The sequence below is a fragment of the Erythrolamprus reginae genome, chromosome 3 (genome assembly GCF_031021105.1).
Source record: "Erythrolamprus reginae isolate rEryReg1 chromosome 3, rEryReg1.hap1, whole genome shotgun sequence".
Classification (NCBI taxonomy): domain Eukaryota; kingdom Metazoa; phylum Chordata; class Lepidosauria; order Squamata; family Dipsadidae; genus Erythrolamprus; species Erythrolamprus reginae.
The window spans coordinates 229,309,495-229,321,600 of NC_091952.1; the positions used below are offsets into that span (position 1 = coordinate 229,309,495).

Genomic DNA, 12,106 nt, shown 5'->3' on the forward strand with positions numbered 1-12,106 from the left:
AAAAAGGAAAAGGCCAGAACTGGTCTGATATATGTCATGTCACAAGATTTTAGGACATTTAACAAGCAATACAATCGTAAAGTGAGAACATATCTGTCAGTCAAAAAGACTCCATGTGATACGATTAATCCTGCTCACTTTGCTGCCTATTTCCAATTTTTTTAATGAGTGCATTTAATCACTCTCAATAATACATTACCTTCCAGATGGTAAAAACCAATGTTTTGTTCCAGTTTCCTGGATAAAGAAAATGTATTTTCTACATTAATTGAAAGTGTGAAGCCATGGCAAGCAATTAAAAGTAAAAATATCAAAAGCTTGCATCTTTATTCAGGTATTGCTCATACATTTGTTAACTGCACTTGTAGCCACAGAAATAAAAAACAATCTTTAAAAAAGATAATTTAGATTTTATTCTTTTTAGTTTCTGATTCCAATTGCATCATCTTCAACAGAGACTATGACATTTGCATTAACTTGTTTTTTTAATTGGACAACGTGAGCCAATGCTTCCAATGTAGCATCATAAAGGCAATACTGAAGTGATTGCTCTTACCTAATACCAGTTAGGCTTACAGTCCTGTTTATGTATGAACTGCATAGTTTAGTGAAGGGGTGTCAAACACGATTTCATTGAGGGTGGCATCAGGATTGGGTTTGACCCCGGGCGCAGGGTGGGCAGGGTCAGCATGGCCAGGTCAACATCACTCATGTCAGGGGCACTTGTGGTGGCCCAACCACTTTTCCAGAGAAAACAGGCTCCCAAGCTCCATTTTGGGTTGCAACAGCCTCCTGTTACCAGAGAAAATTTGGGTCCCAAAGTCTGTTTTCGGCTGTGACAGTCTCCTGCAACTCTCTGCCAGTGAAAACAACTCAAGGAGGCCTCATGCAGCCATCCCAAGCTCCGTTTTCACTGTCAGAGGCTCCGCAGGCCAATCCTTCACTATTTCCAGGGCGGCCTAGTGGCCCAGATCCAAACCCTGGGCCTTGAGTTTGATACCCCTAGTTTAGAGGATAATAAGTCTATATTACACAAAGACCCAAGTAGAAATAAACACAACTTGCCTTCCATGGTGCTTGTTTCTTTTCCTGCTCCTGAATTAAAATGTCTTCTACTGCCTCTCCCATATGTAGCTGAAAGCAAACATAACAAAACAGCATATTGATTATTAATATGAATATTGATACCAATGTTGATGGTATTTCCATTCCTTGAAGGCTATCCTTTTCTGGATGGTCAAAAACCAAACACACTGGCTATCTTAAAATCTGAAGCTAATGAGAAAAAGGCATCCAGATTGCTTCCTGAAATGACATGGGCCTGAAAAGACCACTGCTGAAAAAGAACAGCTCTCTTTAGATAAATTAATAGATTTCCCCCCCCCCCCCTATTATTATTTCTCCTAGTCAGGAAAGTAATCTGATACACCTAACAAACTTTGAAGAAATGATCTTGTATTGCCCACAAGACCATATGCTGCAACGTCCTACCGGTCAATGACTACTTCAGCTTCAACCACAACAACACAAGAGCACGCAACAGATTCAAACTTAATATTAACCGCTCCAAACTTGACTGTAAAAAATATGACTTTAACAATCGAGTTGTCGAAGCGTGGAACTCATTACCGGACTCAATAGTGTCAACCCCTAACCCCCAACATTTTTCCCTTAGACTATCCGCGATTGACCTCTCCAGGTTCCTAAGAGGTCAGTAAGGGGCGTACATAAGTGCACTAGTGTGCCTTTCGTCCCCTGTCCAATGGTCTTTCCTTTATCTCATATATCATATATATTTTCTTCCTTTCATATATCTTCTCCTCTATTTTTACATATTATCTTTATATATATTACTTCATGTCTATTCTCTTCCATATGTATTGTGTATTGGACAAATGAATAAATAAATAAAAAAGAACAGAAAACAAAGCCAGGCTTAATCTCCCAACTCTACATCCATAAAATCAGTGAAGTGTGGACTCTGCAGATTCAACAGTTTTCCTCTTTGGAGGGGTACTGAGTTAAAAGCCCCTTCTTATCTAGTAGATTCATTGCACCATAGAGCCAATAATTCTTCCCTACCCTCACTGGCTGATAGCCAGACAGGGACTCCATCTATTTTACTATCGTGCAGAAGAATGGATCAATACTGTTCTTGATAGAAGACAGTGCCCTAGGTGGGAAGATGAGCAACAGCTGCAGGGTGAGAAAAAGACAGCCTAGGCAAGAAGGAGCCAGCCCATTGTCTTCAGAACCTGCATTATTCTGTGAGCTTCCACACGGACTGAATTGCATTTGTGTCTCAGTGAGGGAGGGACTGTGGATGATGGAAAGAATCTTGCAATGATCAAGGCCTCCACCTCCCGCCAGCAAACTCTGGAATGCTTGCCAGATGGAGAGGCCCAGCTTCAAGAGCCACTTTCATTTTCCGTGGCTTACAAGAATACCTACTAAGGAATCCATTATTTTTATTTGTTTGTTTGTTTGTTTGTTTATTTGTTTGTTTATTTTGTCCAATACACAATGAAGGTTATAGAGGATATACTCCTAGTAAAATATATCAGAGAAAGAATAGAAAAGAAGATATAGGAATAAAATATATCAATGAAAGAATAGAAAAAAAGATATAGGAATAGAAGAAAAGATATAGGAGATATAGGAGAGACAATAGGACAGGGGATGGAAGGCACGTTACTGCACTTATGCACGCCCCTTATGCACTTGTACTCGGCCCTTACTGACCTCTTAGAAATCTGGAGAGGTCAACTGTAGACAGTCTAAGGGTAAAATGTTGGGGGTTAGGGGATGACACTACGGAGTCCGGTAATGAGTTCCACGCTTTGACAACTTGATTACTAAAGTCGTATTTTTTACAGTCAAGTTTGGAGCAGTTAATTTTTAGTTTGAATCTGTTGCGTGTTCTTGTGTTATTGTGATTGAAGCTGAACTAGTCGTTGACAAGCAGGACGTTGCAGCATATGATCTTGTGGGCAATACTTAGATCATATTTAAGGCGTCATAGTTCTAAGCTTTCTAGACCCAGGATTGTAAGTCTAGTTTCATAGGGAATTCTGTTTTGAGCGGAGGAGTGAAGGGCTCTTCTGGTGAAGTAAAATATATGATTTCAATAACCAAGTTGTCGAAGCGTGGAACTCATTACCGGACTCCATAGTGTCATCCCCAAACCCCCAACACTTTACCCTTAGATTATCTATGGTTGACCTATCCAGATTCCTAAGAGGTCAGTAAGGGCCGAGTACAAGTGCACTAGAGTGCCTTCCGTCCCCTGTCCTATTGCTCTCCTATATCTCCTATACCTTTCTTCTATTCCTATATCGCTTCTTCTATTCTTTCATTGATATGTTCTATTACTTTATCTTCTTTTCTATTATTTCTTAGATATATTTTACTATGAGTATCTCCTCTATAACCTTCATCATGTATTTTATTATGTGTATATAGATATATACCCACTAAAACCCTCATTGTGTATTGGACAAAATAAAATAAATAAATAAATAAATAAGTAAGTAAGTAAGTAAGTAAGTAAGTAAGTAAGTAAGTAAGTAAGTAAGTAAGTAAGTAAGTAAGTAAGTAAGTAGCTTTGGACATTTTTGAGGGTGTTAATGTCCGAGATGCGGTATGGGTTCCAAGCAGATGAAGCAAAACTGCCAACCAAGTCATCTGTACTATCTTGCATGTTTCTTATTGTTGTGAGTGAGGTCATGTTAGATTCTGAGGAGGATGAGCCAGGTCCCCCTGCATACCCTGGGCCAGTGGGATTGCCAGCTGAAGCAGAGAGCGAGAATGCATGCGAAAGTGACCGAAGTGAGCCTGTGGAACCATTAGAGGGGGCTGATATGACAATGGAGGAGTGATCCTAGTCAGAGGATGAGGAAGACATTAGAAAATCAGTGGACAGACCCCCGCTATAGAAGATTGCTCAGAAGGCGAGAGGAGTTACATAGTAAAAGGTATTAGTGTATTAACTTAGCCTCTCTGTGGTGTGATGTCACTTCCAGGATTATAAAGGTAAAGGATCTTGGGAAATTGGGTGTGGGGATTCAACGCCGTTCAATGGAAGAGGTGATAGATTGGGGATCTGATTGAACAAGGCTTTAAAACCATGATTTCTGCCACAATAAAACTCATTTCTCTGCTGGATGCTTGTTGCCAGGACTCCGGTGAGCAAAATTCATATACAGTAGTACCTCTAGATATGAGCTGCTCCACATGCGAGTATTCCAAGATACGAGCCACGAGGGGAGAGAAATTTCTTTTCGAGACCCGAGCTCAAATTCGGGATATGAGCCGAGCGTCCACTAGGTGGCGCAAGAATCCTTGCTTCTGGTTATCTCGGCAGGGAAAAACAAAGGCTAAAGGCATTTGTTCCAGATACGAGTTGTTCGACATACAAGCTCCCTTCTGGAACGAATTAAACTCGTATCTAGAGGTACTACTGTACTTAAATGATAAATGGACTGTGCTATCTAGGAATGCTGATTAGGCCGAGTTTGACACCTTTCCCGGACATTGTTGATATTTAGCTCTGAAGAGAAAATACTCCCTTCTTCTTGGCCGTTTAAAATCCGCTTTTTGTTCTGTGTGTTTATATCAATAAAGTGTTTGATTTATTCATAAAATATAGGATTTTTGAGTCGGAGGTTTCAATCCGAGAGTCGCGCGCAGAACACTTACGATTGTTGATTTTCAGATGTAGTACCCCTAGATACGAGCATAATTAGTTCCATAAGGGAGCTTGTATCTCGAGGCAACTTGTATCTGGAACAAGTTGTTTTTCCCCTCCGAGATAACCAAAAGCAAGGATTCTTGCGCCACCTAGTGGATGCTCGGCTCGTATCCCGAATTTGAGCTCGGGAATAGAACAGAAATGTCTCTCCCCTCGTGGCTCGTATCTTGAAATACTCGCATGTAGAGCAGCTCGTATCTAGAGGTACTACTGTACTCTGAGGAATTCACAATTCAAACTACATGTCACTAGAGTGCTATATAAATTTTTAAAATATTACCTTTGGTGTTTTCCATGTTTCCAAGTCTTTACGGCTATAAAACAGTGGCAACCACTTATTCTCTAATCTCCTCTGGGCATACTTTTGGACGTCTAACAAGATTATGGGACAAACTTGTTCATGAAGTACTTGCCCCCAGCCTCCACGTGACTTCATAACCTAGTCAAGATATTCAGGGGACCACAAAAAGTTAAAGCAAAGGTCAAGGCAAAACAAGTGAGGAAAATCCAAAATCCATTTAAAATTGATTGGTTTATATTTGAGGCTTGCTGTGCACTGCCTTCACCAGGATGGCTTTTAGGATAAAAAAAATTCAATTGAAATAGAACTTAGATAATTAAAACAATAAAGCAATTATTTTTAAAACAGCTAAATAATAAAACAGATGCACTTAGGGAACTTAGATAAACAAATATTTGTTGAGCTCCTTCCTAAATTGTAAGGAAGAGGGGAATTGCTTCTTCTTTTCATGCAGAAAGCAACATTAACCAGAGATGCTCAATATATCCAGAAGTATAGAATTGATGTTTAGGAGGAGCAGGCCTGTAAATAGCTTGGTCCTAAACTATCCATCATATGGTCTTTATTTTATAGCCCAGCGTGTTTTGAATTAAGGACACAGAGCTACTGTGTCTATAAATCAACTTCAGCTTTTTAAAGGAAAGCATTTGCACTGTAATAGAGTCTTCATACAATCCCTTAATTACTTTCTATTATATACAGATAAAGGAATGTGAATTCCTTACTAGGTAATCTGTCAAGTCTAGGGCAACATTTGCATCCGTTGTCTCCCTTATAATTTGGTCTACCCCATCATGCCAGGCACACCTAAGCTATGCTGAATAATAATAATAATAATAATAATAATAATAATAATAATAATAATATTATTATTATTATTAATAGATTTGTATGTTGCTCCTCTCCGAAGACTCAGAGCGGCTGACAGAAAGAAAAAAGTACAAATCCAATAGTTAAAAACAATTTAAAACCCCTTAATATAAAAAACAGTCATACATCTCAGACAAACCATACATAAAACAAAAACGGCCCAGGGGAATCAATTTCCCCATGGCTAATGGCAGAGGTGGATTTTAAGGAGTTTGCGAAAGGCAAGGAGGGTGGGGGCAATCCTAATTTTGGGGGGAGCTGATTCCAGAGGGTCGGGGCCGCCACAGAGAAGGCTCTTCCCCTGGGCCCTGCCAGACGACATTGTTTCGTCGATGGGAGCTGGGGAAGGCCAACTCTGTGGGACCTAACCGGTCACTGGGATTCATGCGGCAGAAGGCGGTCCCGAAGATATTCTGGTCCGATGCCATGAAGGGCTTTATAGGTCATAACCAACACTTTGAACTGTGACCGGAAACTGATCAGCAACCAATACAGACTGTGGAGTATTGGTGTAACATGGGCATACCTGGGGAAGCCCATGATTGCTCTCGCAGCTGCATTCTGCACGATCTGAAGTTTCCGAACACTCTTCATAGGTAGCCCCATGTAGAGAGCGTTACAGTAGTCGAACCTTGAGGTGATGAGGGCATGAGTGACTGTGAGCAGTGAATGTAAATGATGGAGGCTGTAATCCAACTCAGTGTAGGAAAGATAGTATAAACATAGTTTCCATCTATGTGCAAAACATCCTCCTCGATCCACAGCTGACATTGGAACATCATCTTTCGGCTGTGGCGAGGAGGGCATTTGCCCAGGTTCGCCTGGTGCACCAGTTGCGGCCCTATTTGGACAGGGAGTCATTGCTCACAGTCACTCATGCCCTCATCACCTCGAGGTTCGATTACTGCAACGCTCTCTACATGGGGCTACCTTTGAAAAGTGTTCGGAAACTTCAGATCGTGCAGAACGCAGCCACGAGAGCCGTTGTGGGCATAGTTCCCTCTAAGCTGAGCAGTGAGCAATGGCTCACTTAAAAATCATCATCAACTCAGAGTTTTTCAAACCTGCCCAGAAGCCGAGAGGGAAAGAGTGAGAGGGAAAGAGTGCCGCCCAGTCCCGAAGGGACTGCCGCTCAGACACTATACTTTTCCGCCCACCCCCAAAAAAAATTAGAGGGAACACTGGTTGTGGGGCTTCCAAGATTCGCCCATGTTTCTTCAACACTCCACAGCTTGCAGTAGCTGCCGATCAGTTTCCGGTCACAATTCAAAGTATTGGTCATGACCTTTAAAGCCCTACATGGCATTGGACCAGATTACCTCCGGAACCGCCTGCTACCTCACGAATCCCAGCGACCGATAAGGTCCAACAGAGTTGGCCTTCTCCGGGTCCCGTCGACTAAACAATGTCGTTTGGCGGGCCCCAGGGGAAGAGCCTTCTCTGTGGCAGCCCCGGCCCTCTGGAACCAACTCCCCCTGGAGATTAGAACTGCCCCCACCCTCCCTGTCTTTCGCAAACTACTCAAGACTCACTTATGCCGCTAGGCATGGGGGAGTTAAGATATTCCTTCCCCCTAGGCAGTACAAGTTATGCATGGTATGTTTGTGTGTATGTTTGGTTTTATAATAAGGGTTTTTAGTTGTTTTATTAATTGGATTGTTACATGCTGTTTTTATCATTGTTGTTAGCCGCCCCGAGTCTACGGAGAGGGGTGGCATACAAATCCAATAACTAACTAACTAACTAACTAACTAACTAACTAACTAACTAACTAACTAACTAAATAAATAAATAAATAAATAAATAAATAAAAATAAATAAATAACTAAATAAATAAATAAATAAATAACTAAATAACTAAATAAATAAATAAATAAACAAACAAACAAACAAACAAACAAACAAATAAATAAATAAACAATTGTTTTCATCTACAACTAAAATGAACATAATCTACATTTCTGCTTCAGGAATCCAACCGAGGCAGCAAAGGTGAGAAACCTGGTAGTATGTTTACGAAATGGCAGGCCCAGGAGAATTGATGTGCTGCCTCTCTATCAGGTCTTGCTGAGTGAAAGCCCAGCTTTCAATGCCTATGGCTATAGGTAAGAATAACAGGGCAATTTGGGAGTGGAGCCAGGTCTTTCTTCTGCCCCCATGAAAATCATACCCCACCCCACACACTCCAGTTAAATTCCTTCCCAATTTCTGCAGAAAAATTGCCAATACATGCATAATAAAACAGAAAGTCTGATTAAAGATTTGAAGAATGTGTGCTTTAAAGAAATCTCCTTAGTTTTATTTCTTAGTATTACTTTTCTTGGGAAATTTACTCACCTTATACAAGTAAACTGACTACAGTGGTACCTCATGATGCGAACCCCTCATCTTACGAACAACCCGAGATACGAACCCGGGGTTCAGAATTTTTTTGCCTCTTCTTATGAACGTCTTCCTTCTTACGAACCCGCTGCCGCCGAGAAGCCCCGCCGCCCGGCTGTCACTTTTTGAAACAGCCAGGGGGCTTCTCAGCGTCCTCCTGAACCCGAACGCCAAACCCAAACTTCCGGGTTTGGCGTTTGGGAGACCGCCGAGAAGCCCCCCCGGCTATTTCAAAAGACGACAGCCGGGCGGCGGGGCTTCTCGGCGGCCTCCCGAATGCCGAACCCGGAAGTTTGGGTTTGGCGTTCGGGTTCAGGAGGACGCTGAGAAGCCCCCCGGCTGTTTCAAAAGGTGACAGCCAGGCGGCGGCGTTTTTTTGCGGGGGTTTTTCATTGCACGGATTAATTGATTTTACATTGTTTCCTATGGGAAACAATGTTTCATCTTACGAACCTCCCACGGGAACCAATTAGGTTCGTAAGATGAGGTATTACTGTACTTCCATAGCAGAAATCTGAGATTTACCTCATGCAACAAAAGTGGATTCTGAAAAATCCAGGAATATCTGCTACTAATATGTTTTATTAATACTACAAAAACACAGAAGATCACACAATTATACATGACTACCTATAATTTCTTATTCACTTCACATTTCTTAATCTTAGAAAGCAAATTTCATTTTTGTTAGAACAGATTAAAAAAAAATCTGTGCTGCTTTTTTTATCAAAATCCCAATGGAAGTGGAGACCTCACTAATCCTGATGGGCAGAGGCAGAATTTTTTTTCTTGTTTTCCTCCCCCAAAATTAAGGTCCGTCTTATATTCCAGTGCATCTTATACACTGAAAAATACGGTAATCTGTAAGGGTGTTATTCTCTACTTTGGTGGGGCTGCATTTTGAAATAGAATAGAATCTATATAGCAGCCTGGTTTTATTCAAAGGGCATTGGATCAAATGAAAATACAATTCATATTGGCCAGCAGGAAAAATATAGTTTAGTGCTAAGCACACAACTCGGCAAACATAAGATCTGAGAACTAATCTGAACCAGCACCAACTTTTGCTAACATTTTAAATGCAGCCTGTTACCTGCTCTTGTTCTTCTTTTGTAGCTGGGCTGTCAGGTCCAAAGAAATATTTCTTGTTTAGATAATTCTTCTTAATCTCCTTAGATTTTTCTTCTCGCTGTACTTTATTTTTGTGTAACATTCTTCTGAACTGCTCAATGTCTATCCAGCACAGGAGGTCCACACTACAAAAGAAACAATATGTTTTTAACACAACATCATAAATATTATACTTCACGCCAAGGATGGGAGAGATTGGAGGAGATTGGTCACCATCTACCAACGACTGACATCTCCAGAAAGGGCAAATTCCACACACACACCATCTGAAAACAAGTACAGGAGGCCTCTAACAAATAAATTGTTCTTTTTCTCACCTTAAATTACCCGATCTCCATCCTCTGAAACCATAGAAACACAGAAACATAGAAGATTGGCAGCAGAAAAAGACCTCATGGTCCATCTAGTCTGCCCTTATGCTATTTCCTGTATTTTTTTCTTAGCATGGATATATGTTTATCCCAGGCATGTTTAAATTCAGTTATTGTGGATTTACCAACCATGTCTGCTGGAAGTTTGTTCCAAGAATCTACTACTCTTTCAGTAAAATAATATTTTCTCACGTTGCTTCTGATATTTCTCTCAACTAACCTCAGATTGTGCCCCCTTGTTCTTGTGTTCACTTTCCTATTAAAAACACGTCCCTCCTGAACCTTATTTAACCCTTTAACATATTTAAATGTTTTGATCGTGTCCCTCCTTTCCCTTCCGTCCTGCAGACTATACAGATTGGGTTCATTAAGTCTTTCTTGATATAAATATATATATTTCCTGATATGTTTTATGCTTAAGACCTTCCACCATTTTTGTAGCCCATCTTTGGACCCGTTCAATTTTATCAATATCTTTTTGTAGCTGAGGTCTCCAAAACTGAACACAGTATACCCAATGTAGTCTCACCAGCACTCTATACAACGGGATCACAATCTCCGTCTTCCTGCTTGTTATACCTCTAGCTATGCAGCCAAGCATTCTACTTGCTTTCCCTACCACCTGACCGCACTGTTAACCCATTTTGAGACTGTCAGAAATCACTACTCCTAAATCCTTCTCTTCCAAAGTTTTTGCCAATACAATACTCAGATTGAGGATTTCTTTTTCCCAAGTGCATTATTTTACATTTGGAAACATTAAACTGCAGTTTCCATTGCTTTGACCACTTACCTAGTAAAGCTAAATCATTTGCCATATTAAAAACATCACCCTGCTCCTAAGAATTATATCCTTATTCATAATTCTTCAGGCATACATCTAAATGAAATTCTATAATCTGAATTAACAGGGATAGAACTGCACTGAGTATGCAGTGGATACTTTGCCACTCAGAGCAAACAATTCTTCCACATACTTATTGGAGCCATGAAGACTGACAAATGTGAATTAGCAATCTCCACAAGGACTCTAATAGAATAAATCACTGGTGATATCAGCAGCTTCTACAAACTTTTCCACTTTTTCAAATTTATGGTTTTATATAAAATGAAAGGAAGAAATCCCCATGTAAGCTACCTGGAATTTTTGGAGGAAAGATGGGTATATAAAGCTAATAAATAAATAAAATAAAAAATGAAATGAAATGAAAGTTGACTTCTACAGACTATGGATGCATCTATGTATCCTTGGCAATATCATGGAAGAAATTTGTCACAACTTCCACAGGGATGATTTTCAACTCTCTGGTCCAACTATTTAACCTGGAATGCCTGTTTAGCTTCCAAACCCGGGTAAGGTCTGCTACAAGCTGCTTTTCTGCCATGTATTGAGGGAGTGGAATTACAGGAGAATTAAAAAATAGCAGGGGCCAGCCTTATCCTGATTTTTGCTGTACTCATAAAAATGTAGGAGGGAGATAGCTGATTCTTGGATGGGTGACTGTGAGGAAAATCCACAAGGACTACAGTATAAATTAGATTGGGAAATTGCAAAATGTCCTGCAAGAAGCCAGTAGCAAAACACTTGTATATCTGTCTGAAATAGTGTAGGGTTTCCTGCCTAAGCAGGGCATTGGACAAGAACAGGGGTAGGCAAAGTTGGTTCTTCTATGACATGTGAACTTCAGCTTCCAGAATTCCTGAGCTAGCATGATTGGCTCAGGAATTCTGGGAGTTGAAGTCCACGAGTCATAGAAGAGCCATCTTTGCCTACCCCTGGACTAGAAAGCCTCCAAACTCCCTTCCAACTCTGTTGTTGTTGTTGTTGTTAATTGTGGGCAATAAAAGTAATGGAGTTGACATTTAATTGCAGCAGATGTAAAATTATTACTATGGCAATTTAAAAAAACTTTTGGTATTGTTTAAAAGCTGTTGTCTTATTAAAACAATTCCATATCCAAGAATTTTCTAACCTGCATGGCCAAACATATCTTAAAGGTGCCACATTAGTGGAGGATATATTAATAGGTTCCTAAATGGAAACAGACTGTTTGTAGCCTCTACAACAGCAGCGAGTACACTAGACTACAATTGCCCATAAGACCCAAAAGTCTTCCTTCCTTTATGTTTCTACACTGCATACTGTACAGAAGACGTAATTCTTACATACTAAAAAGAGCAGTGATTTTTTTTTCTTTGAAAGTAATTGGCTCATTTACACGCTCTATTTACTATTCCAACTGAATTCAGGTTTTAAAACTCTTTACTTCAGCCCAAGTAAGTTAAGCTTGGAAACTACTT

At 40.3% G+C, this 12,106-nt stretch overlaps 1 protein-coding gene across 2 annotated transcripts in view; it reads right to left on the reverse strand.

Annotated features, from left to right (window-relative positions):
• The window catches only part of RGS22 (regulator of G protein signaling 22), a 119,687-nt gene that overhangs the window by 22,947 nt on the left and 84,634 nt on the right, over positions 1-12,106 (reverse strand). For both annotated transcript variants that reach the window (XM_070748112.1, XM_070748113.1), the window contains 3 exons: positions 9,397-9,559; positions 5,031-5,189; positions 1,066-1,134 (listed from right to left, as the gene is read on the reverse strand). In XM_070748112.1, coding sequence (XP_070604213.1) covers positions 1,066-1,134; positions 5,031-5,189; positions 9,397-9,559 — 391 coding nt within the window. The remainder of the gene's footprint in view (positions 1-1,065; positions 1,135-5,030; positions 5,190-9,396; positions 9,560-12,106) is intronic.